Source organism: Ahaetulla prasina, chromosome 6 (assembly GCF_028640845.1).
Source record: "Ahaetulla prasina isolate Xishuangbanna chromosome 6, ASM2864084v1, whole genome shotgun sequence".
Taxonomy (NCBI): domain Eukaryota; kingdom Metazoa; phylum Chordata; class Lepidosauria; order Squamata; family Colubridae; genus Ahaetulla; species Ahaetulla prasina.
In genome coordinates, this window is record NC_080544.1 from 30,926,106 (window position 1) to 30,953,334 (window position 27,229).

The 27,229-nt window shown below is 38.8% G+C and overlaps 1 protein-coding gene across 1 annotated transcript in view; it reads left to right on the plus strand.

Moving 5' to 3' along the window:
* PAPSS2 (3'-phosphoadenosine 5'-phosphosulfate synthase 2) overlaps positions 1-24,476 on the plus strand; it is a 49,098-nt gene extending 24,622 nt beyond the window's left edge. The window contains exons 2-12 of the mRNA XM_058188132.1: positions 2,161-2,275; positions 2,959-3,194; positions 4,774-4,912; positions 5,416-5,534; positions 5,670-5,783; positions 7,441-7,552; positions 14,862-15,067; positions 17,258-17,393; positions 17,486-17,754; positions 19,293-19,522; positions 20,974-24,476. Of these exons, the coding sequence (XP_058044115.1) occupies positions 2,161-2,275; positions 2,959-3,194; positions 4,774-4,912; positions 5,416-5,534; positions 5,670-5,783; positions 7,441-7,552; positions 14,862-15,067; positions 17,258-17,393; positions 17,486-17,754; positions 19,293-19,522; positions 20,974-21,115 (1,818 nt within the window). The 3' untranslated portion in view covers positions 21,116-24,476. The remainder of the gene's footprint in view (positions 1-2,160; positions 2,276-2,958; positions 3,195-4,773; positions 4,913-5,415; positions 5,535-5,669; positions 5,784-7,440; positions 7,553-14,861; positions 15,068-17,257; positions 17,394-17,485; positions 17,755-19,292; positions 19,523-20,973) is intronic.
* The last annotated feature ends 2,753 nt before the right edge of the window (positions 24,477-27,229 follow it).

A 27,229-nucleotide genomic window follows, 5' to 3' on the forward strand; every position in this document is an offset into this window, starting at 1 on the left:
GTTTCAATCTTGATTGCAGAAAATATGACTTCAGTAGCAGAATTATTAATGCTTGGAACACACTACCAGACTCTGGTATCTACTCAAAATCCCCAAAACTTTAACCAAAAACTGTCTACTGTTGACCTCACCCCATTCCTAAGAGGTCTTTAAGGGGCGTGCATAAGAGCACAAACGTGCCTACTGTTCCTGTCGTACTGTTTCCTTTCATTATATCCAATTTATATAGTTACTTCATACTTACATATATGCTTATATATTATATAGTTACTTCATGCTTATGCTTACATATACTGTTGTGACAAAATAAATAAATAAATAAAAAATAAAACAATGCTTTTCTATCTTTTTTCCCCTATGATTCTTTCTCGCCCCTTTTCCCTCCCCTATTTCCCCACTACTTTCATTTTCATTTGTACTTTACATTTTGATAAACTTAATACAATTATTTTTTGAAAAAAAATATAAAGCTACGTTTTGATTATAAATCGACAAATGATTTTCTCTTCTGTCAGTTTTCAGAAGCATTTCTCTGCTGGTAGAGCAGAGTTGACTTTCATTGTTATTGTTTTAACGTTATAGTACAACCGTAATAAGATTCATACTTAAAATTCTATTATAGATTTCTTACTTAGAAATAAAATTGTCTGGGCTCTAGATGTTCTTTCAGATCTGATTTCCCAGGCATATTTACGGTAGTAAATCTAAAGCCACATAAAAATGTTAACCTATCTGTGAAAAACAAATTTAAACACAAAAATACCTAAGTAGCTGTTGTGATTTTTGGCATTATTAATGCTAATTGATTCCAAGACATTGGGGAGTGAGGCGAGGCAGAGGACTAAATTAGGGATATGGAGTTACAATGCTTAAAATACAATCATTAAGGAGTTCTGTCTCTTTAAGAATGATTCAGCTAAATGGGAGAGAAAAGGAACATGTCAAGAAGAGATTCTGGACTCAGATGGAATTTCTGCAAGTCAAGGGGTTCCAAAAACATACAGAGTCCACTCCTATCTTGAGCAACACTACAATCTTCCCAGGCAGACTGTTTGAGCAATTGGCAGAGGATAAGAACTGGATTTGGGTTCCAAATCAACAAGATTTGGGGTGCTGGGGGAGCAGAACATGAGAGTTGGAAAACCTGTGTTCAGTTTTGTCTTCATTAATAAAGTTCCTTAGGTCATCTAGAACAGCCATATTTTCTCTTTGCACCCTTCAATATGGGCATAAAAATATTGGCCTACCATCCAGCAAAGCTGTAAAAGTTAATGAGGACCGTACTTATAATAATATTTATTTAAATTTGTTGCACAGTTGGGGAGATGTTTAGACTAGATTTGATATTTTTACCCACTATTGGGTCCTTCTCAAGGACTGGGATAGGCAGATGTTGTTTGGTGGTTTTAAAGATACCGTTGCAATATTTTAGCTGTTCCAAATAAAGCTGCCTTTTGCAATTGGCTGGATGGCGATTTTGTCAATGCCGATGGTGTTCAAGTAGTGCTCCAGATGTTTTGGGATGGCACGCAAAGTGCGTATTACTATTGCTACCACCTTTGCTTTCTTTTGCCACAGTCATTCTATTTCTATTTGCAGCTCTTTGTATTTTGCGATTTTCTCCAGCTTTTTCCTCCTGTTCTATGCTGATGTCTCCATGTTCTGCAACATCCTCTATACAGACTTTTTGTTATCGAGAGTTGTTAAGTCTTGGATGTTATTATTTAGTAAGGCCTTTTGAGAGTATAATCCTGTTCTGTGTAATGATTTGTTCCTCCGAGGCAGAGGTCTTCAAACTTGGCAGCTTTAAGACTTATGGACTTCAACTCCCAGAATTCTCTAGCCAGCATAGAATTGGAGAATTCTGGGAGTTGAAGTCCACAAGTCTTAAAGCTGCCAAGTTTGAAGACCTCTGCTCCAAGGCATCTTCCGTTCCTAACTCAGGACAAGTGAAATTTTTGCCCTAAAGAAAAATTTCCTTAGGCAAACACATGAGGGACACGCAGGTGCATGTATGCATATTAGCATAAAGGCGTATGTTTCTGTGAGCTTTGAATAATGTCTTTTTCCTGGGATGCTGTTTTGTAACACATTCATACTGGAGCTTGCTCTTTTATTTTGCTATTAAACAACTTTTTTTTATGTTATTTATATATTCAGAACCTCCAAAGGTCTACCAATGTGGTGTACCAAGCCCATCATGTTAGCAGAAACAAGAGAGGACAAGTTTTGGGCACAAAAGGTGGATTTCGTGGCTGCACAGTATGGCTAACAGGTATTGTGTTTTCTCCTAACTAATCTGGGGAAGGCTCTTATTATTTCTATTGCAGTAGAAAAAAACAAATAAGGCTGCCAAATGGACTTGCAAAAATCCAGATTACTGCTAGAAGGTAGTGAAAGAACTTTCTGGATCTCTTGGCTGTCACCTAAGGGTTTTGTCTAGATTTTGGCTGCCCAAATGTAGACGTTATAACAAGCTACAGAGTTCATAACCTGGTAACTCTGGAATATATTGACAAATTCACGTAAAGTGGATTATATGCGATTTATGCGATAATTTTTTATTAATTGTTCAGTTCTGCAAAGGACATGCTTAACATCTTTTAAAATATGAAATGCTATGATTTACATTGGTCCTTCCCGGAGGTATAAAATATTTTGAAAGCTTAAATAGATCTAGTGTATGTGTCATTTATTTATTTTACCAAAATGTAAAGCTATAAAGAGATCTTAGTAAAGTATTTAATAAAACTGAAGGACCAAAGGCATGTGTATGCTCCTTTGTTTTTGATTAGTTAGATAACCTGGCTGCAAAATATAAAAAAAAAGATCAGTAAGTTCTTCCTATTTTGAAATTTTATTTTATGGCATACTTACGAATTTCGGAAAAGCAGGAGTGAACCATCACAGGTTTTTGTTTTGTTTTTTAATTTTTAAATTTTTACCTATGATTAACAGGTCTTTCTGGTGCTGGTAAGACAACCATTGGGTTTGCTCTTGAGGAATACCTCGTGTCCTATGGCATCCCTTGTTACTCTCTTGATGGGGACAACATTCGTCATGGTCTCAACAAGAATCTAGGTTTCTCTGCTGATGACCGAGAAGAAAATATCCGCCGTATTGCTGAAGTTGCCAAACTATTTGCAGATGCTGGCTTAGTTTGCATTACTAGTTTCATTTCTCCTTTTGCAAAGGTAAATCTGTCTGGATAATTATTCTGTCCTTTAAAAAAAAACACCCAACTTTTTATTCGTTATGGGACGCACATTTAAGAGAACCATCTCCTTGTAAATCTTTTCTTGGGAATGTAACATCCTTATGTGTCCTTCTTTCTGTTGTTGTTGTTGTTGTTGTTAGTTGCAAAGTCGTGTCTGACTCATCGCGACCCCATGGACAACATTCCTCCAGGCCTTCCTGTCCTCTACCATCCTGTGGAGTCCATTTAAGCTCACGCCTACTACTTCGGTGACTCCATCCAGCCACCTCATTCTCTGTCGTCCCCTTCTTTTTTTGCCCTCAATATTTCCCAGCATTAGGCTCTTCTCTAGTGAGTCCTTCTTTCTCATTAGGTGGCCAAAGTATTTCAGTTTCATCTTCAGGAGCTTCTTTCTATTTATCTTCAAATCAAGCTTTCACCAGTAGGAAATTCTCCCGAAACCCTGGACTTCATCTATTTCATTTAGCTTAACATTAAGTCAGTCAATCAAAATTTTACTTGTGGGAATTTCAGTCTTTCTTTCTCCCTGCTCATTTTTAAAAAGCATCAGTAGAATATGTGTCTGAAAAGAAAACTCTAGGCCAGTGGTAGTCAACCTGGTCCCTACCACCCACTAGTGGGCCTTCCAGCTTTCATGGTCCCTACCACCCACTAGTGAGCGGTAGGGTTTTGTCCGATACTGAAGCACTTTCCTTTTTTTAAATTTAATTGACTTTTTAAAAAAAATGTCTTAGCATTGTTTAAAAACATTTTCATTAGGTTTTCATAAAATTCCCTGTGACAATTTAGATTTCTGAAAATATACTATTTGTATTGCCTGCACATAAGTTTAGTTCACGTTAAGTAAGTGAAACTAAATGGCACTATAGTGCAACTGCAAACAAAAGAGCCTCATCCTAGAATAGCTCGCGCATCTCCCCCCACACCACTCAACTGTAACAGACAAGCACAGCTGGTAGCCAGCGCCCCCATCCCCAAACCCAATCCACGATGGGCAAGAGGCATGTGCAAATGACGATACACAGCACATTACTGTGGAACCGGTGGGCGGTTAGAAAATTTTACTACTAGCAGAGGTACAAAAGTGGGCGTTAGGTATAAAAAGGTTGACTACCCCTGCTCTAGGCCTTGTAACCCAACCTTTATCTAGTTGGCCAATATATATGGGTAAAACTCAGTATATGTGCGAGAGAGACAAAGACAGAAACAGAAAAAACAGAACACTTTGATCATCCCGTTACATATTTCTGTATTTGTGTAGACATCTTCGTATTTACACAATAGATTTAAGAAGAAGAAGAAGAATGATAAGATACCCGAGTGATGCGGTAGCCTCTGGAGGCTGTGAGATATTTCTCTCTCTGGACACATTGAGAACCTATCTGCTGAACAAAACTCTGCATTGGCGACAGGAAGGGCATCTGGCCATTAAACACTCTGCTAGCTCCATTCAGTTGCCCAGACTCACCTCGCAAGGGATTATGGGGTTGTTAAAAGATGATGATGAAGAATAGTAAGATACCTACATTGCTAATTGTTCCTTGTTCCTTTTACAGGACCGCGAGAACGCACGGAAGATTCATGAGACAGCTGGGCTTCCTTTCTTTGAAGTTTTTGTGGATGCACCTCTCAATATCTGTGAAAGTAGGGACGTGAAAGGCCTATACAAAAAAGCACGAGCTGGAGAAATCAAAGGTTTGATTATCTCATCCCGGCTGCAATATGTACTATCTACATAATCGCCCTTCTTTTATTCCCCTGCTCCTAAATACAAGCTTTATTTGCAGATGTTCTAGTGCATCAAAACTCTTTGAACTCTTGTATTGGTCATGTCATTTGACTTGATAGGTGGCAAATTGGTGGTTCAGGTGAGAAGGGAGGCTCCAACACGGGGGTCTCCAACTGTGGCAACTTTAATCCTGGAGGACTTCAACTCCCAGAATTCCCCAGCCATCTCTGGGAGTTGAAGTCCTCCAGGCTTAAAGTTGCCAAGGTTGGAGACCCTGCTCCAACAGGTAGCTGCAAATCCATATTAGCTAGGAAAAAAAGTATTGGGAAGTACCTGATGAGATTTTGAAAGCTGTTGATGCAGAAGACAGAAAACCCATTGTTCTTATGGGTGTCATGTTTGATCTTTGATTTGCGGTTTGAACATAACCTTATTGTCTTAGACCAATGAATATCCAACTCTTTTCTAGGATTCACTGGAATCGATTCGGAGTATGAGAAACCAGAAATGCCTGAACTTGTGCTGAAAACCAACATTTTTTCAGTGACTGAATGCATCCAGACTATTGTGGAGCTCCTGCAAGAGCAGGTATCATGTGCTGGTTTGCAATAACAAACCCTAATCTACAAAAAAAGTAGCATTTTCACTTGTTCCAGGTCTGTGCTTAACCTATCCATGTTTCACAAGGGGACTTTATCGCTTACCTTTTCCTTTTTCTACTAGAACCTCGTTCCTTCCTCTGCAATTAAAGAGGTGCTTGAGCTGTTTGTACCTGAAAATAAAGTGGAACAAACTTGGGCTAAAGCTGGTACTTTGCCATCTATAAACATTACCAAGGTAAGAAATAAGGAACACTGTGATTCTGATATAGGAAAACCCTCCGCTTAACTATCTGATGGGGTGAGCTCCCATTACTTGTCCCAGTTTCTGCCAACCTAGCAGTTTCGAAAGCACGTAAAAATGCAAGTAGAAAAAATAGGGACCACCTTTGGTGGGAAGGTAACAGTGTTCCGTGCGCCTCTGGCGTTGAGTCATGCCGGCCACATGACCACGGAGACGTCTTCGGACATCGCTGGCTCTTCGGCTTTGAAACGGAGATGAGCACCACCCCCTAGAGTCTAGAAGGACTAGCACGTATGTGCGAGGGGAACCTTTACCTTTTTAACTATCTGAATAGCAAAAAAAACCCAAAAAAAAACCCCTTGTCCTGTGTGTTCTTAGATTTAAGCAATCTAATTTCTCATATTTGCCATCTTCAAAGGATGAGCAGAGTAAGGGAAATATACTTTTTTATTGGCCTTTTCTAGCGGGAAGGAGATTTCTGCTTCAAATTTCAATTTTTTAAAAACCTTTTTTCATTTTAAAAATCCAGCTAAAAAGGGGTGCAGGAAGGAAGGGCTCAGGGCTGATTTTTGGGGCCAAAGCAATGTAATGTGAGTGTACCAGGCATTTTTAGAAGAAGAAAAATATACAAGGTTTCTTTCCCTTTGCACATCTTAAAAGTGAAAAGTGTGTGTATGTGTGTGTGTTTAAGAGAAATATACATATACATATACACATTATATTTAAGAGAATGCTATTCTTTAGTTTGCTGGCCTTCAAGTCACTATGGATCTCCTGGAAATAAAATGCCAAGGTTTTGCAGAATTCTGTTATATTCTTTGTCAGGCTCTTGAAAGCTGCCTCAAACAAAAAGAATGAATCCTTCTGAACAAGATGCTCACTGTGTTCAGTGAGATAAAAAGGAGAAGAATATTTATTTATTTTTATATCCCGTCTTTATTACGTTTATAAATTACTGGAGGTGGCAAACATATATAAGGCTCCTTCCGTCTCTTTTCCTCACAACAACAACTCTGCGAGGTGGATTGGGCTGAGAGAGAGAGAGAGACTGATCCGAGGTTACTCAGGTATTTCATGACCAAGGCAGGATTAGAACTCACAGTTTCCTAGTTTCTAGATCAGCCCCTAATAAGGATTTCAGTACCTGAACTAATAGTGCCCCGATATATTAGGACCGAGTCTTCAAATATGTTCTTATAAATAAGAAGTGGTAGGTATATTACATCCATTGAAAAAAAATATTTTTGATTTTATCGAAGTGATCCTAATTGGGAACACTCTGATAGCTAATGAGAAAATTATTTTCAACCGCCTTGAGTCCTTCGGGAGATAGGGCGGTATATAAATATGATTAAATAAATAAATAAATAAATTAAATAAAAGTGTTGTATTGAAATGCTGAAAATGGCACTCCTGACAAGTAAGAAGGGTAAACTAGTGGAACGGCTGGGCTTCAGAAGTTGTGGGTGCTCCATCACTGGCGAGTTTCAAGAAAAGATTGGACAGCCATTTGTCCAGAATGGTATAGAGTTCCCTGCCTGAGCAGGGGGTTGGACTAGAGGACCTCCAAGGCCCCTTCCAACTCTGTTATTCTGCTAACTCCTTATTTTCATGTGCATATGTCATATGCTATACTGTCTTTATTTTCCAGTTGGATCTACAGTGGGTTCAAGTCCTAAGTGAAGGTTGGGCCACTCCACTCAAAGGGTTTATGCGGGAGAAAGAATATTTGCAAGTTATCCATTTTGGCACTTTGCTTGATGGTATGATATTCTAATTCATATGCATTATCCTTAGGCATTCTTTTTGGAAAAATCATTTGAAAAAACCAAATTCTCATTAAGAATATTCTTTGATTAGTGTGTAATGAAATTAGTACCTTTTTTTTTTCCTTTTGAGGCTAGTAATTATAAACTAGAAAAATATGCTAATCATAGACAGGTAAATTGCCAGATAAGATCAAGTCAAATCCTAGATCGTGTGCATACCCAAGTCAATAAATCTTGGATTCACTTTGGTCTTAAAGACCACAGAGTAATTTTATTGGCCGCAGGGCTATCTAGGTTCAAATTGCTCCTTTTTTGTGAATCCCCTTGAATGATCTTGGACAGTTTAGTGTGGAAAATCAACAGCTGTCAGAAAGTAATAAAGCAATAAAAATAGTTTTAAAGAGAGCACTGAAAACAGTTTAATAGATACGTGAAATATTTTACTGACCAAGCACATTGCTGGAGCTTTGTTTTCCACTATCATATTTCTCCTGTCTATCATAGGTGAAACTGGAATGATATGCAAATACCTTATAAGGACCAGACACTTCTTATTTATACCACCTTTAATTCTGGTGGTATTGGTATCTACTTTAAGTAAGATCTTGACTACATTCTAGTTTGCTAGGATGCAGGTAAGATCCAGTTTTACTAAGCTGGGAAGATGCACGCTGTTTCAACTTTACTTATCTTTACTTATCTTACAATGGTCCTTTTGGCTATCAAATATAGCTCCTTGCAGTCCATATTCTCATCTTCATCAAAGGACTGCTTCAATTGGTCACGTGCATGATACCACATTGATATGTTGGCTACTTGCATCTACACATGGACCCATCTATCTGTGGATCCATATTTGTAGACTGGCACTCATCATACAATCATGAAAACCATGTTTAGAGTTTAAGTGTCATCTTGATATTTTGGAAGCTCTTTGTATTTGAGAAGGAAAGCAATTAAAATATGGTTGTTAATTATCTTTATATTTTGCCAGGAGTGGGTAAAATTGATATATTCAAGCTTGGTATGTATTGAGTTGTTTTTGCTATGTTATGAAAATAATTCGAAACGATTAATTGACAGATTCCCTGGAATGAAATTTTGATATAGAAGTCCAGAATCATAACAAGTATATTCATGATCCAACCAGTTACATTGTGCTTTTCCAACATTTTAATTGACTTGGAAAGGGCAACTCTTAATTTGCATTCTCTTTCTCTTTCTTCTCCTGCTTCTTGCTGCCTTCTTCAATAGGTTGGTTACACACAACTTACCAACCACTGACCCACAGCAGTTTACCAGTCATAGCCTGAAGCCTGTTATCTTATGATCATCATCGTCGTCGTCTTTCTAGAATTTTACATCCTAACACAGTGTTCCCCATTGTGATATTCTAGGGGAGTAAAAGTTTAGTTATTAGGAGGGGATTTCTAGAGAGATAGCAAGAATGGGAAGTCTCAAAGTTTCCATAGCTGACTCAGAAGGATCAGAGGTGGGTTTCAGCAGGTTCTGACCAGTTCTGGAGAACCGGTAGCGAAAATTTTGAGTAGTTCAGAGATCCAGTAGTAAAAATTCTGACTAGCCCTGCCCCCATCTATTCTCTGCCCCCATCTATTCTCTGCCTCCCAAGTCTCAGCTGATCAGGAGGAAATGGGGATTTTGCAGTAACCTTCCCCTGGAGTGAGGTGGAGATTTTACAGTATCCTTCCACGCCCACCAAGCCATGCCATGCCCACCAAGCCATGCCACACCCACAGAACCGGTAGTAAAAAAATTTAAAACCTACCACTGAGAAGGATGTAATAGGCTTGAGGGTTACACATTTGGAAGGGTTTCTGTATGTCACATCTAACATCAGTAAGACGACTTAGTAAATTAGCAATTACAAATATATTAATCATCTTTTCAAACCCTATTTTAAGAAAATGAATACATGGCAACACAGTCTTTGTGAATTTCTCTCCAAAATTTGTTTAAAACAAAAACATTTCTAAGAGTATGCCGTTGGAAGAGTTCAATAAAGAAAAGTACATCTGGTTGAATCATAGTACAAATAGAACCACTTCTGAAAAGTTTTTGATTGTGCATGGGTCCAGTATGATCTGTAGATTGAGTAGATATGAAATCTAACCCAAAGACCTCAGAGCCTCTGTTGTGGCTTGGATTCAAAGGTTCCATCATGAAGCGAGAAAGTTGCTTCTCTTCATGGAATTTTTCCACTAATCCAGGGACATTTTTTTCCATTTATGGTTCCTTGTTCTGGGTCAAATTATTTTAATATCCCTTGCACATGTGCAGAGCAAGCCCATTCAAGCTGTATCTAAATTAACATTTGCATTCTGTTAGAATGTAAAGATTCCTGGCAGCAAATGCTTGCAGCTAACTACTTCCAGAACCCCCAATTTACATTTCAAAGCTCACAACGCTATTTTTTTTCCCCTTTTTGCACTGGCCTGTATAGAGGAGGGGTCTCCAACCTTGGCAACTTTAAGCCTGGCGGACTTCAACTCCCAGAATTCCCCAGCCACCTTTGCTGGCTGGAGGATTCTGGGAGTTGAAGTCCGCCAAGCTTAAAGTTACCCAAGGTTGGAGACCTCTGGTATAGAGCAATATTTTCAGTCACTATGCACCATTGAATGATCCGTTGTAATAGTTTGGAGGAGGTCTTCCCTATTTTAAAAAGCGTCCCACATGCAGAAAGATGGTGATACGTCGAGATATCATGAGATGATGATGATGTCTCACCTGATCCTGTAGAAGTGGCCTTTTTAAAAAATTGAATTGGTGGATAGTGCTCTGTGGCTGCCATCTAGTGGCACCAGAGAACTCTGGTTTCACATTGCCAGCTCCTGCCTGAAGCTGAGATTGAAAAGCTGCAAGGAAGGATTGAATGTCCTCAACATACGACCACAGTGGAGCCCACCATTTATATTGCTAAGCGAGACATTTATTAAATGAATTTGCCCCATTTTATGACCTTCCTTGCCACAGTTGTTATATGAATCACTGCAGTCATTAATCTAGTAACACGGTTGTTAAATGAATCTGGCTTGGCTTTGCTTGTCAGAAGGTTGCAAAAGGTGATCACATGACCCTGGGACACGGCAACCATCCTAAAGATGAGTCAATTGTCAAACATCTGAATTTTGATCACATGACCAAGATACAGCGGTCATAAGTGTGAAAAACAGTCATGTCACTTTTTTCAGTGGTTGTCGTAACTTTGAACGGTCACTAAGTGAATACAGGGAGTCAAGGACTACCTGTATTTTTTTCCCCATTCCAGTTATTTTGGAGCGTGTTTTTTTCCATATGGAAATGTACACGCCCCCCACAGGCACGACATAAATGAAAAATTATTTTGCCCACAACAATGCAGCTTTAATCTTCAATGCTTGCTTTGTCACATGTCACATGTGACCCTAAGCTTGGGAGGACAACATGACGAGGTAAAAGGAATTCACTTGCATATCTTTGGATCCAACCCATGATCAGGATAATCAGAATTATTTCACAGAAAGTTAGAATAGTGAGAATGGTCACAGCATCCAATAACTTTGAAATCAAACTCAATGGCTAAACAAGTTTCATTTCTAATTTGTTAATTGATTCTATTTCACGAACTGAGAATTTGAAATGCAATGTATTTTATTTGTAATTCAGAGGGCCTTTCCCCCTTCCTCTACCTCCTTTAAATAGCATTCATGTAATGGCAAAGTTCTTGATTATAAGCAAAACTGAATGAGCATGTAATTTGGACTTCAAAAAAGGGTATTTCAACAGAAGCAGATGTGGGGAAGCCTTAGATATAATTTCAACAAAGCATTTGAAAAGTATATAATTAGCCAGCTAGTTCAGCACAGGCTGGTTGACATAACAATTAAATGGATTGAAAAGCCCTCATCGATGACTCTTTGTCAAACAGAAGGTGTGATGCAGAAATTCACTCTCACAATTTGTGCTAATTTTTTTTCCCATTAAGGAATGATTGCTGAACTAAAGGGGAATATTGTCAAATTTGCAGATGACATAAAGTTAGGTGGAAATAATTAGAAGACAGAAATGACATTTAAAATCATCTTCATAGGTTAGAGCAATAGGCAGAAAATAACAAAATTAAATTTTACAAGAGACAAATGCAAAATCACACATTTAGGAAACTGAAACAAAATGCACCTTTATAAAACAAGAAGTATCCAGCTTGGTAAAAACAGTATGAAAAAGGATTGGACGACATGGTTGTTTACAAAGTAACATTAGTCAATAGTGGTGCAGTGGCCTGGAAGTGGAACTCTTGCCTCACAATCAGGAGCTGTGAGTTCGATCTTAGATAGAGGCAGATATTTCTCTCTCTGGGCACACTGAGAATATATTTGCTGAACAAAACCCTGCATTGGTGACTGGAATGGCATCCGGCCATTAAACACTCTCCTAGCTCCATTCAGTTCCCCAGAGTCCACCCCATACGGAATTATGGGGTCGTTAAAAGATGGCTAGTCAATAGCGTATTGAGGCTGTAAAAAAGATATATGTGGTTTTAAGCTGCAGTTTATTTTATTTATTTATTTATGAAATTTATTTGCTGCTCATTTCATATTCCAACAACCCTGGGCAACTTACAGCATAGGTGCGAGTTCATTTGTTATTTATTGGCCATTGCATAATGTGTCTAGTTAGATTCTTTTATTTTATTTTATTTTTTCTCAGCCTCCTTTGCTCCTCTTACTTATCGTCTCTGAGCAGCTTACAAAAATCTCTATCTATTATTAATAAATGTATTATTAATAATATTAATTGCTATTATTAAGATTAAAAAAATTAAATGAAAAACAGCAATATTACAATGGCAGTAGTCATTCTTTCTTTTCCTCTGGACAATTTTAACAAGGATACATACAAATTGTAAAAGTTCAGAGAAGGGCAACAAAGACGTTGCGGGTGATCTAGTGGAAGGTTTTTAAGAACAGGTTGGACAAGCCATTTATATGGAATGTTATAGGGTTTCCTGTTTGAGCAGGGGGTTGGACTAGAAGACCTCCAAGGTCCCTTCCAACTCCGTTATTCTGTTAATCTGAGAACTGGAAAGCAATTTCGATAAAGATAGACTGAAGCACATGGGAAAGCTTTACCTTAAGAAGTAAGTGCTCCCTACAAATATTTACGAAAGAAAAAAGCAGCACCATTCTCTGTTCTCCTGGAGCTTAGGAGTAAAAAAAAATGGGATTTAAATTATGGGGAGGCAGTCTCTAACTAAATGTTAGGAAGTTTCTAATTGTTAAGAGCATTTGATGGTAGAATCAGCTTTCAATGAAATAGCGAGATTCCCTTCATTGCATGCATCTAGGCAGAGGCTAGATAAGTCTCTGGCTGGGATGCTTTTATCTGGATTCCTACACCAAGCAAGGGGCTGAAGTGAATGACTTAAACTAAAGAAGAACATTTGAAGAACCAAACAAAAAGGGGAAAAAGCAATTGCTGAGGTTCTGATGCAAACAAATAGGACGGGACAAGCCACAAAGGACAAGAAGTGATGTCAAGACACTATTGCACAGCTATTATTGCACAGCTGTGTTAGTAATTTATGTCTGATGGGGAGTAATCTGTTGTATTCTGGAAGAAGTGGCCTTGTGAAACCCTAAGCCTAAAAAGATTTTGTGCCATATGGTATTAAATGAGAAGCATGGAAACGGTGAAGAAAGTCGCAGCGAACACTCAGGACTCTGATATCAAAATGAGTGTCATCTTAGAGCTCTAAGTAGGAACTGTGGAAATGCTTTTTGCCTTCTCTTTAGAACTGAGCCAGCATTCCTGTACACTTTTGGTTTTGTCCAATTTTGTTAGATTTTATATTGTAGGCTATCCTAGGAAAGTTCATGAATTGGATCGTAGGACGTCAGTTGTTTGATTCAGACAGTGATTTAGGGGGAAAAAATACTATATTGAGAACTAAAATTGAGGAAATGATTCAACAAAAGTCTGTTCAAAAAAGAGAAGAAAGAGCAATTCCTAGTATTAAAAACAGAGTCAGTATTAAAGCAGGTCAGAAAGAACACAAATATAACATATAAAATTAAATAATAGAGGCCAACTATTAAAATCAAATCTAAATGATGTGATTGCGCTTCAGTCTGAGATTCATAACTACTACTACTGCTACTACTACTACTAGATATTTAGCTTTACAGAGTGTACCAAGTGGACAATGCCCTTCAAATGGACAGCTAACATCAAAAACATCATCAAAAAAGGACAACAAAGAATGTTCTTTCTGCGCCAACTCAGTAAGCTCAAACTGCCCAAGGAGCTGCTGATTCAGTTCTATAGAGGAATTATTGAGTCTGTCATTTGCACCTCTATAACTGTCTGGTTTGGTTCTGCAACCCAACAAGAAAAACACAGACTTCAGAGGATAATTAGAACTGCAGAAAAAATAATTGCTACCAACCTGCCTTCCATTGAGGACCTGTATACTGCACGAATCAAGAAGAGGGCCGTGAAAATATTTACAGACCCCTCGCATCCTGGACATAAACTGTTTCAACTACTACCCTCAAAACGACGCTATAGAGCACTGCACACCAGAACAACTAGACACAAGAACAGTTTTTTCCCGAAGGCCATCACTCTGCTAAACAAATAATTCCATCAACACTGTCAAACTATTTACTGAATCTGCACTACTATTAATCTTCTCATAGTTCCCATCACCAATCTCTTTCCATTTATGACTGTATGACTATAACTTGTTGCTGGCAATCCTTATGATTTATATTGATATATTGACCATCAATTGTGTTGTAAATGTTGTACCTTGATGAACGTATCTTTTCTTTTATGTACACTGAGAGCATATGCACCAAGACAAATTCCTTGTGTGTCCAATCACACTTGGCCAATAAAAAATTCTATTCTATTCTATTCTATTCAAGTGAAATGATTGTATTAAACTTGAATGGTTTGCCTTTAAAGTATTTATACAAAGGATACTTTTTGAAAGAGGAAGAAACATTTTCTAATTTGAAGTTTTGCTCTAAGTGTCGTACATACACCTTGAGATCCTTAATTTCCCATAGAAAAGGGGAAACTATGCTACTAAACTGTAAGAATTCTATAAGCAGCTTGTAACTGTTGTGTTAGAAAATAAGGAGATAAGCACAAAAATCAAGTGTTTAACTGTTCAGAAAGCCTACGGTTGAGAATCTCCTCCTTTTCTAGGGATTTCAAATCAAACACAGCCAAGTTCCCCCCATTTTTAAAATTAATTTTAAATTAATTGATTGAATTTAATGTTTCTTTTGCACAGATGGTGTTATTAACCTGAGCATACCGATTGTACTTCCCATCTCTACTGAAGACAAAAAACGTCTGGACGGATGCAGCGCATTCACCCTGCTATACAATGGACGGAGGGTGGCAATCCTTAAAAATCCAGAATTTTTTGAACACAGGAAGGAAGAGCGTTGTGCTCGTGTTTGGGGAACCACTTGCGCAAAGCATCCACATGTAAAAGTAAGCACAAATCAGTTCTATTTTTGGCTCTGGAAATATAAATAAATTATCTCATTCCGAGGCATCTGATGGACTGGATCAAGACCACCTGATTGAATCAACCACCTGATTGAAGTCCCATCTCTCTTCATGTGCAAGGGAAGACTTTGACTGTGCCATTATAGCAGCCTATCTAAAAGGTTAAATCATGGCAACGGGACCAACATTTTATCAGTCAAGATAAATAAATAATAATTAGGCAGAGAGAAAGCGCTGAAGTTGGCATGGCAAGAGTTGGTACATTCCAACTGTTCTCTTGACTACCTAATTTTTTATTTTGTCTGCTGAAGTTGCTTGGATGAGCAACAAAACTGGGTATGTCTAGTTTAATGAAAAGAAGGAGGGGAGACATGATAGCAGTGTTCCAATATCTCAGGGGCTGCCACAAAGAAGAAGGAATCAAGTTATTCTCCAAAGCACCTGAAGGCAGGACAAGAAGCAATGGGTGAAAACTAATCAAGGAGAGAAGCAACTTAGAACTAAGGAGAAATTTCCTGACAGAACAATCAATAAATGGAACAACTTGCCTGCAGAAGTTGTGAATGCTCCAACACTGGAAATTTTTAAGAAAATGTTGGATAGCCATTTGTCTGAAATGATGTAGGGTTTCTGCCTGGGCAGGGGGTTGGACTAGAGACTTCCAAGGTCCCTTCCAACTCTGTTATTATGTTATGTTATGTTAAAATGTCTCAGATTAACCAATTTTGGTGCCGTGATTTATCCTTTTAGATAGGCTGCTATAATGGCACAGTCAAAGCCTTCCCTTGCATGTGAAAAGAGGCGGGACTTCAATCAGGTGGTTGTGGCAGCCATCTTGACTTTTGTCCTGGATGATTGATTCTTCATTGACACATTATAGCAGCCATCCTAACTTTTTGACAATATCTCGGGCTGTTGATGCCCTTAGTGCACTGTGATACTTTTCACTACATTCCATTTTTACTGACAGTAGTCAATATGAATTAAGTCCTCACTGGGAAATGTTTGGAATAGTAAAAATTCTTGGCTACAGGAATGCAGTCCAAACCATGGAATGTACTGTCGCCTTATATATATATATTTCTGCTTTTAGACAGAATGTCATTATCTAACCTGACTAGCTTGCTCATAGCCTCATCTATTCATTTACAAAAAGCAGCATGCAAGAATTTAAACAATATATCACTACCATATAAAAGGATAATCATTTAAAAGAGGGGTCTCCCAACCTTGGCAACTTTAAGACTTGTGGATTTCAACTTCCAGAGTTCCTCAGCCAGCAAAGATGGTTGTCTTCTAAGTTTAGTTGTCTTCTAAGTTGTCTTAGAAGTTTAGACTTCTAAGACAACTTCTAAGACAACTTCTAAGTTGTCTTAGAAGTTTAGTCTTCTAAGCTTTCAGAATTACGCTGGAGCCCATCTTCAGGGAACTTCTCTCTAGCAGAGTGTGTGTTTTGTGCGTTATGTCTATGAAATCAGCTGTGTCAATATAGATGAAAGTGGTCTGTCAGTTCACATACTTTCTCTACATTAGCAGCATTAGCGGAATCTTAACCCTGGTTTTAAAGAAAAGATGTCTTTTCTTTATTTAGACACTTTAAATCAGGGGTGTCAAACTCAAGGCCCGTGGGCTGCATCTGATCTGTGGGGTGCTTAGATCTGGCCCTCAGGGCCGGCCTGGAAATAGCGAAGGACCGACCCGCGGTGCCTCTGCTAGCAAAAACGGCGCCCCATTTTGGCCAGCAGGGTGGGTGCTGCAGGAGGCCATCCAGGCCAAGAACAGGACGCAGGAGGCCACCCACAGCCCCCCCCCCCCGCCCTGTGCCCTGTTTTGCCTGGCAGGGTGCTGCAGGTGCTCCTCCCCCCCACAAAAGCCTGCAGAGGACAACTACAATACTGGTCCAGCTCTCCAAGCAATCCAGTTTGATACCCTTGCTTTAAATAGTAATATCCACAAATTTGTTTATTTCTCCTTACTTTACATCTGAGGTAGGGGAACCTAGGGCATCCTGATATTGTTTGATCCTAACTTCTAGTTCCAATCAGCATAGTCCGAGATACTTGAGAATTGAAGTTCCTGTAATCTCTGCAATATTAATAAGTTTTACACAGAGGCTGAATTATTATAGTTGAATATAAGTTCTTCCTAATTCCTGGTAATATCTTTTGATAGATGGTGATGGAGAGTGGAGAGTGGCTTGCTGGGGGCGAACTCCTTGTACTGGAGAGAATAAAGTGGAACGATGGACTAGACCAATACCGTTTGACTCCACTGGAGCTGAGGGAGAAGTTTAGAGAGATGAACGCAGGTAGTTGCTTTGCATAAGTCAAGTTCCGCTTGACGGGGTCCTTTCCAGTTAATGTGTTCCTGACTCCCAATGCCATGTTCCTTATATTTCAGATGCAGTTTTTGCTTTCCAACTACGTAATCCGGTGCACAACGGACATGCTCTGCTAATGCAGGATACTAAACGCCGACTACTGGAAAGGGGCTATAAGCATCCAGTCTTGCTCCTGCATCCTCTTGGGGGATGGACCAAGGATGATGATGTGCCCTTGGACTGGCGCATGAAGCAACATGCTGCAGTGCTAGAAGAACATGTCTTGGATCCCAAATCCACCGTTGTTGCAATTTTCCCTTCTCCCATGTTGTACGCTGGCCCAACGGAGGTATGGTTCTGGGATCTTTTTTTTTTTTTTTCCAACAGTAAGGAGAAGAAGGAAAAAAGCCACCAAAATGGGAAGGAAATAAGGGAGAAACCATAGCTGCATTTTATTCTCTTTCCCAGTTAATATTTTAAAATGTATTTATAGGAATTTTCTCTTAATTTAAGACTATCCATGAGGAGCAATTAATCTAGGACAACTTTAGAACAGATGTGGTTGGGGAAATAACAGAGAGCCAGGACTGTGGCATCCCATCTTGGTACATTCCTTTCTAATATTTGAGTTTTGATGACATGAATAGAATAGAATAGATTTTTTTTATTGGCCAAGTGTGATTGGAATTTGTCTTGGTGCATATGCTCTCGGTGTACATAAAAGAAAAGATATCTTCATCAAGGTACAACACTTAGAACACTTAATGATAGTCATAGGCTACAAATAAGCAATCAGGAAACAATATCAGTATAAGTCGTAAGGCTACAAGCAACATGGTTATAGTCATACAGTCATAAGTGGGAGGAGATGGGTAATGGGAACGATGAGAAGATTAATAGTGCAAACTTAGTAATCACCGTATTTTTCGGAGTATAAGATGCACCGGAGTATAAGATGGACCTTAGTTTTTGGGGAGGAAAATAAGAAAAAAGTTGATTGGCAGGTGGATCAGCCTCCCGGAATACCCCCAATCAGCTGTTCCCAGAGGTGAATTTTAGTAACAGGTTCCTTGGTTGTGAGCTCTGTGCTTTGCTTTTTTTTGGCTTTTTTTTTTCTACCTCTGAAACTTCTGAAACTCTTTCAGAAAAAACTTTTTTCTGCCTCTGAAAGCCTCTGAAACTCTGTTTGGGGGCGCCTTTTCTGAAGCTTCGTTTCTGATGCTTTTTTCAGCCTCTGAAACCTCTGTTTGAGAAGCTGGGCGGGGCTACATTCAGAGTATAAGACACACCCAGATTTTCACCCTCTTTTTTTGGGGAAAAAGGTGTGTCTTATACTCCAAAAAATACGGTAGTTTGACAGTGTTGAGGGAATTATTTGTTTAGCAGAGTGATGGCGTTTGGGAAAAAACTGTTCTTGTGTCTAGTTATTCTGGTATGCAGTGCTTTATAGTGTCGTTTTTGAGGGTAGGAGTTGAAACAATTTATGTCCAGGATGTGAGGGGTCTGTAAGTATTTTCACAGCCCTCTTTTTGACTTGTGCAGTATACAGGTCCTCAATGGAAGGCAAGTTGGTAGCAATTATATTTTCTGCAGTTCTAATTATCCTCTGAAGTCTGTGTCTTTCTTGTTGGGTTGCAGAACCAAACAAAAAAGTTTCCAAAGATCTAAAAAAGGGAAATTCTGATATCAGATCCCTCTCTAATTACTGTATTGAAATGTTTTAAATAAATGAAATAGTATGAATGTGAATGAGTTTGTTTGAGAGTAAATCTCATTCCATTTGCTGAGACCCCTAAGTAAGTGGGTATAAGATTGTAGCCTAAGATACCTTGAAGTACCCACCCACCCACCAACTCTTTTTATAGCATTCTGACCTTCTTATGGCAGGTCCAGTGGCATTGTAGGTCTCGAATGATTGCTGGTGCCAATTTCTACATTGTGGGTCGAGATCCGGCAGGTATGCCTCACCCAGAAACCAAGAAAGATCTGTATGAACCCACACAAGGTGGAAAGGTGCTTAGTATGGCTCCAGGATTAACTTCGGTGGAAATAATTCCCTTCCGAGTAGCTGCATACAACAAAGTACAAAAAGCGATGCTTTTCTATGATCCAGACAGGTAAGTAATAACAGTCAATTACAACTCCATAATTAGCACTTTCTCACATTAGCTGTTCCCTCATTGGTGTCTAACCAGTGGAACCAAGCTGCATTATATCCTTTAATTATTTATTTTATTGTATTGTATTTATCAACAAGAATTGGTCTTGCCTGAACTGATAACATCATCAAAACTGACCAAAGCTTGCATTTATTGGTGTGAGGCACTAAACAAGGTTTAACTAAAAGCTTCCAGATTTTTTTCTTTTGATCAAATGGGAAGAAATAGAATTTTGTCATCTTAACACATGACAAAAATGGTGAAAATTGCTTCCATATCTTGATATAATCCTAAATTGAACTATGGTTCACAATATACATACTCAACACCTTGTTCAGGATTTAGTTTGGAAAATTAGAAAATGAGATTTTTTTAAAAAAAGAAAGAGATGTGTGATGATATGTGTTAAATGCTACTAGATAAGCACGGGAACCAGAGATTGTCTTTTGCAATATCTGAAGTATAAGTATCCCATTTCTGTTAAAAGTGTGGTAAATACAATACACTAACTTGGGTTGCAGTTTTGGGTTGTTGTTTGTTTGTTTGCTTCTGAATATCCCAAATGTGTTCTTTTCCCAAAAAGCAACTGGACTTTTTTTTGGTGTTTTCTTTGAAAACATTTTGCTTCTTGTTCAAGAAGCTGAGGAACTAAGCTTATTGGATGAGAAGCGAAACGTTTTCCAAGAATACACCAAGAAACTCTAGTTGCTTTTTGGGGAAAAAACACATTTGGGACAGCCGTAACCTGAATGGTTGAGAACCTCAGTAGACATTTGCTTCTGAATAGTCTTTAAAAATTTGAATTCTAGGATAATCATCACAGAGCAATGAAATGTTATGAGTTGTTCAGCAACCTGAATTACTATTTGTATGTGTGAATGATTAAGGTAAAGGTTCCCCTGGCACATATGTGCTAGTCTTCCCGACTCTAGGGGGTGGTGCTCATCTCCATTTCAAAGCCAAAAAGCCAGCGCTGTCCGAAGACGTCTCTCTGGTCATGTGGCCGGCATGACTCAACGCCAAAGGCACACACAACGCTGTTACCTTCCTACCAAAGGTGGTCCCTATTTTTCTACTTGCATTTTTTATGTGCTTTCAAAATGCTAGGTTGGCAGAAGCTGGAACAAGTAATGGGAGCTCACCCTGTTACACGGCAGCACTAGGGATTCAAACCGCTGAACTGCTGACCTTTCAATCAACAAGCTCAGTGTCTTAGCCACTGAGCCACCGCATCCCTACGTGTGGATGATTACTCTTCAGTAATATGTAAAAAAAATAGCATCCATGTCAGATCAATTTGAATGTACAGAACGTGAAAAAAGTTTGGGAAAGTACAACCTTTCGAGTACTGTTTTTGTTATTGAAATTTGCTTGCCCTCTCTTCATGCTTTCCATTTGTTCTTCACCAGGCACACTGAATTTGATTTCATTTCTGGCACACGCATGAGAAAGTTGGCTCGTGACGGTGACAATCCCCCTGATGGGTTCATGGCGCCCAAAGCATGGAAGGTGTTGACAGAATACTACACATCGATGGGAAAAAATGATTAATTATGCTGTCTCTATCAAAGTGCCCTTATTTTAAATATGAGCTCTGCTAATTGATGAATAGGCTACGATGTTTCATCTAGTTTGGAATCTTTTGGTTGCTGGGCATTTTCTTTCTGGGCCATACAATGGTTCTGGAGCAGCGTTTCCATTTTTAGAGCTTAAATAGGCGATTTCTCCTTAATTTCAAAGGAATGCCATAAAACAAGGTTTTACTGTACACATCAGAAAAAATAAGATCAAAATGATGAGTTCAAAGCCATAGGGATCCAGCTCTCACAGCCTTTGCCAAAAAAATGTTATTGAAAACTATGCAACTATGCAAATTATCACATTAATGCTATAAATTGAACTCCTAGAAAGAAATAGGGGATAAACTAGTACTTTCCCACTGTGGTTTGGTGTTTGTTTTTTTTGGCCTCCACCAAAACCTTTCATGTACTGTTGGGGTGAAGAGGAAGGATTTCATGTCATTTTTTAAGATGATGATGATAATGAAGATGAAACGGAGCTGGTATAATCAGCATTTCCCAAGAAGAGAATTCCATGACAGTTTTCTCTTGGAAACAGTCACAAAGCTGTGCTTATTCTGAAAAATTCTTTACAAATAGCGTTTTGGTCAACTTGGACCAAGAAATGCACCTTTCTCACCCTTGACATTGACTTTCTTTATAGCCTTGGCCAAATTCTTTCATGAAGGACGTCCACAAGCATTTCCCCTTCAGCTGGGTGCTAATAACATCATTACAGTCTAAATGACTGCCCTTTCACAGCTCCTCTCATCTCTTCGAGGTATAGACCAGACTAGGAGACCAAAGTCATGTAGGCCAATACTACTTTTATTGTAAAGGTATAGTAATAGAATCTTACAAGTCTGAATACGTTTCCTCCCTCTCTCTCATTATCCTTGGGAGAACTTGAGAGGGTCTTGCCTGAAACTTTTTTCAAGATACATTTTTGCCCCCTTCTTTTATTTGACTACTGTCTTGGTTGTTTCTCTTCCATCTCTCCCCCAAGGCCATTTCTTTTCCCCACTACAGTTGCCAAAGTCAGCATTCATTATGATCGCCTTAGCTCAGGGCTGTCAAACTCACGGCCCGTGGGCCAGATGCATAATGTGCTGGCCACGCCCACCCCATTTTAGCAAAGGGGGGGGAAAGTTGCGATACGTCACGTGATGACAATGTGACGACATGAGTTTGACACCCCTGCCTTAGCTTATCCAATGAAAGGGGCTGAATTTGACCGGAGAAGTTTTTCTGAGAGACATAAATTCATTCCTAACCATCTTCTAGGGCACGGCTGTCAAACTGGCGGCCCACGGGCCGGATGCATCACGTGCGGGCTACGCCCACTCCGCTTCCGCAAAGGCAAAAGTCACAATACATCACGTGACATCACATGACACAATAGAGTTTGACACCCATGTTCTAGGGCGATGTAGAAAGGGGTATCAAGAAAGTCAAGACAGCTACAATGCTGTTCTACCCCTTTTTTGTTCATGTACACAATGGCTGATAAGCTTAGTATTTTTTGTAATATCCAGCCTTATCATCATCTAAAAGAGGCGTTTAGGGGAGAGGGGGAAATCCAGGGGCACCCTACGGCAACTTGAATTTGGAGTAGATACTTAAGGGAAAGGTGAATGCACGTGCAGGACACAACCCCTTTTCCCATAGGAAAACTTTTTGCATTTTATATATTGAATCATGACAATGCCTGTATTTTTAATTCTTTTCTTCTTGGTAAGGAGCAAATGAGCACAAACGTATTATCATGGTTGATGAATCCCAAATTATGGGGCTCTGTTCCAGAATCTGCTCATAGGGATAGATAACATGTTTTAGTTGTAATTTCTTTCCGTATATAATTGGTTCAGTCGGAATTAACATACATTCCTTTTGCATCTTAATACTTCCGACATGAATGCTAAATACAATTTAACACATTATACCTTTCTGATATTTTATTGCTTTTTAAAAAAAAAATCAGCTTCTTTTGCTATTGTGCTGCTGTACTTAGTGTGCTGTTCAGTGGCAAGGAGAATGAAACACTGTACAAATCAGAATAGCCACATCATGAAAATCACTGAGAAGGTACGATCTGTCTCAGCTTTACATAATTATTTTCCCCATCACCCTAGTCTAAGATAGCCCTGCTTTTGAGAATAATGCTTGGTGCTGTTCTATCACTGGACACACGTTAGCTGCTGCTATGATTAAACAGAAGTTTGGCTCTGAAATCCGCATTCAAAATCAAGGGTTATTGAAAACAGAATAAAACAGCCACGCTCTGCTCTGGACAATATATCGGGCAAGTCCAGATGCTACCTGTATTTTCACAACTGGGGAGTTGTTGCATTAAATGTCTTCAGTGTATTATTTATTTTTGTAAGTTTTATAAAGTACAATTTTATTTGAAAACGCAATTCAAGGCACTATAAAATTTGGAATCCGTACATCGGGCCAAACATATTAACTGCAGAACTGGAAAGAATAAAAATGATGGAATTTAAAATATGTTAATTGCAAATCCACAAACACTCTGAAACTTTTATCTGCCTGTCCATCCATCCATCCATCTTTTGGTATAACTATTCATAATTGTTAAAATTTCTTCCTATTGTGACTCCCACAAAGTGAAAAACTGATTTAAGATCATGGATTATAGAGCCTAAAATGGATTGTGGTCATAATTTGGGCATTTATATTAGCTACAGGTATGCTAAGTTTCTTTTTTCTTTTGATTTGGATTTTTCACTATTCTTGTCCAAAAATAGACAAGTTGCTTTACTCTTTTCATGTAGCAATTATGCAAGTCATTTTTGTAGTCTAAATACAAATATTTGAAAATGCTTTTTAAAACATTGCTATAGCATTTAATGCTTTTTGAATCTTTGGGACCAAAAGAATAAAACGGGTTTCCTTTTTTTTTTTTTGGTCAGTTGAATGCAGTAAGCAGTAACCATCTTGCAAATTGCATTGACCAGAAGACAAGATAGCCAGTATAATTGGTAGAAGGTTCCAGCATTGCTGGTTAATCTATATTAGCCTTAAGGCCTTTTATAACCAAGGGCTTTGGAAGTGGGCGTGAAGATAATGTTGTCTTGCCATTGTAATCTAAATGTTTATAGTGCCAATATTTTTCCAGGTTTTTAACCTTATAGAACTATAGAGTTCAAATCAATATGTTGTAATGTGCCTTTACTTCTTTCTACAAAAATAAATCTTATAATATTTTATAGCATATTTATTACAGACCCGAAACCGACATGTATGCCTTAACTGTTGCATCTCTTGACAAAAGTATCTTCTGGCCTTCTATTACTAAAATTCATTTTGGTGATAATAAATATTTCACTGTTTGAATGGTTCTTGCCTTTCATTTTGTCTGCATGTGGTAAAACATCCAAAACTGGCATCTGCTCGTTCATTTTAATGTCCTCAAACTGTGTCAAGAGCCAGGATGCTACAGAAAGTCTGCAATAGTTCTACATACATTTAGCAAAGTTTTTTCAAAAAAATTACTGTCAGTATTGTCTATCAGGAAAATGTATAGTCATTTTGTGTAAAGAGCAAAAGACTCAGATGCTCTTGCTAGAAAAGGAGGAAATCAGTGATTCTTTGCAAATTGAGTTAATATGTACAGGTAGTTCTCGACTTGCAACAGTTCTGAAAAAAGTGACTTATGACTGTTTTTCACACTTAACACCCGTTGCAGCATCCTCAATGGTCATGTGATCAAAATTCAGACACTTGGCAACGGGTTCATATTTGACGGTTGCACTGTCCCAGGGTCATGTGATCTGCTTTTTGTGACCATTCTGACAAGCGAAGTCAATGGGGAAGCCAAATTCACTTAACAACCCTGTTGCTAATTTAACCACTGAAATGGTTTGCTTAAGAGCAAGGCAGGTTGTAAAATAGGGCAAAAAAAATCACTTAACAAGTGTCTCGTTTAGCAACATAAATTTTGGGCTCAATTATGGTCGTAAGTCGAGGACTACCTGTCCTTGAGAGCCAGTTTGATTTAGTGGTTAAAGGCATTGGGCTAGAAACCAGGAGACCATAAATTTTCAACCTACCTGAGCAACAAGGCCAGCTGGGGCGGGTGAGGGTGGGGGACCTTGGACCAGCCACTCACAGTCCTAGTTTTGCAAGGGCAAACCACTTCCAAAGCTGCAGGGGGTTGTTCAAGTAGTTATTAGGAGAGGGGCGGAATGTATGTCTGTAAGAATATCAGTTACTGTGGATTGACGTCTAGAAGATACCAGGTTAGGGACTTTCCTTGGAACAATTTAGCTCTCATAATCTTGAATTAAACTAATTCTAGTCTTAGCCAGCATGGCTAAAGTGAGAGGTGACTGGAGTTGCAATCTGGCACCTGAAAGCCTACTGCAGAGACCCTATTTCTCTGCTATGAAAAAAAAACCCCTCTATCTTGTACAGGTCCTCGACTTACAATACTTCATTTAGTGACTGTTCAAAGTTACAATGGCACTGAAAAATGGAATTCATGTCCATTTTTCTCACGTTGTGGCATCCCCATGATCACTTGATCAAAACTCAGATGCTTGTCAACTGGTTCATACTTACAACCGTTGCAGCGTTCCAGGGTCATGTGATCCCCTTTCATGACCTGACAGAGTCAATGTGAGAAGCCGGATTCACATAACAAGAAATGTCATAAAATGGGGCAAAATTCACTGAACAAATGTCCCACTTAGTAACAGAAATTTTGGGCTCAATTGTGGTTATAAGTCGAGGACTCCCTGTACTGCCTCCAGCAAAGCATCTCCTCAGAAAATAAACGAACACCGAAACTGAATCATAAATAGGCTGGCTAATCTTTTATTCATTTACATTTAGCCACTGCAGTGAGAATACATGTATATACTTGATCCTTAAAACCATGTGGAAAAACAGATATTTTTTTTAAAAATACACAATTTTAAATGGTTTGCCATGATCATGTCACATTTATTGCTTCATTCTCTAGTTAATCAAGCTCAGCTTTGTCAATGGGTTTTCAGGTTTAAGAAAGGAACCCTTAAATATTCCTATGCCCATTATTATTTTAGAGTAATTGTGCTTTTTTATGTCAGTGGAGGCCCGACATGCCGGTAAGGACAATAATAAAGCACAAATGTACCTAATGACAAAGCTTATGGCTCGGATTTCGGAATTTCAAAACTCTTGGTGGACTACTTTACTCTCATGAGTAAAACAGGATGACACATAAACCTGACACAACCATAACGCTGTACAGACCACAACTACAGACATGGTGTCCGTGACGGAACAATGAACAGCCCACTCCCACTCCAAAATCACACACTGTAACAAGAAACCTATTAGCAGATCTATTATCTCCACCTTTCAAACTAGTTGCAGCCATTTGGCCTTCACCTGGAGCTCTAACGTACTATGCCAACTGCAAGATGGAAGGAGGAAAAAGGTAGGCACTTCTTCTTTCACAAGAAGTGTGAAAACCAGTGCTAGTCAAGCCAATGATGGGACTGAAATTTAATTTTAGAATAGTGCAGAAGAAGAAGAACAACCTCAACTGCAAATACACTGAATTGTTCATAACTATTCAAGATCCATCAGTAAGTGCTTATCTGAATTGTTGGAAGAGCTGAAAGTACAATAATTACAAAGTACCACAATGGCGTTAACATGGCTCCATTATAAAGTAAGGCGCTCTGCTGAAATCATGGCTCTTAAAACAAGGAAGTAAGAAGTCAACACCGGGAAGCTTCTGTTTTGTTTGGTACAATTTTTCCAAAAACCTTCTGTGCCCATTCTATCTAACTTGAGAAACATCCCTCAGCCCCTGGAGAAGTTTTGTAGGGGTAGGAGGAGGAGACAAGAAACTTGCCATGAATTAAGAAAGTCAGCTGATCTTATAAAGAAGTCCCCATTCCTCCCTCCCCCCCAAAAATAATATACTAATATTTTCATCTGGAAGTCAAATAATTTTATAAGGCAAACACTGGGCTGTTGAATATGCAAATTTATGCTATGGAACTATGAAGATGCCAAAAGACTGCTATTTTTGGTGCTGCAGACTAACAAAGTTATTTGTCTGGAAATCATAAATAAAATGAAGGAAGTT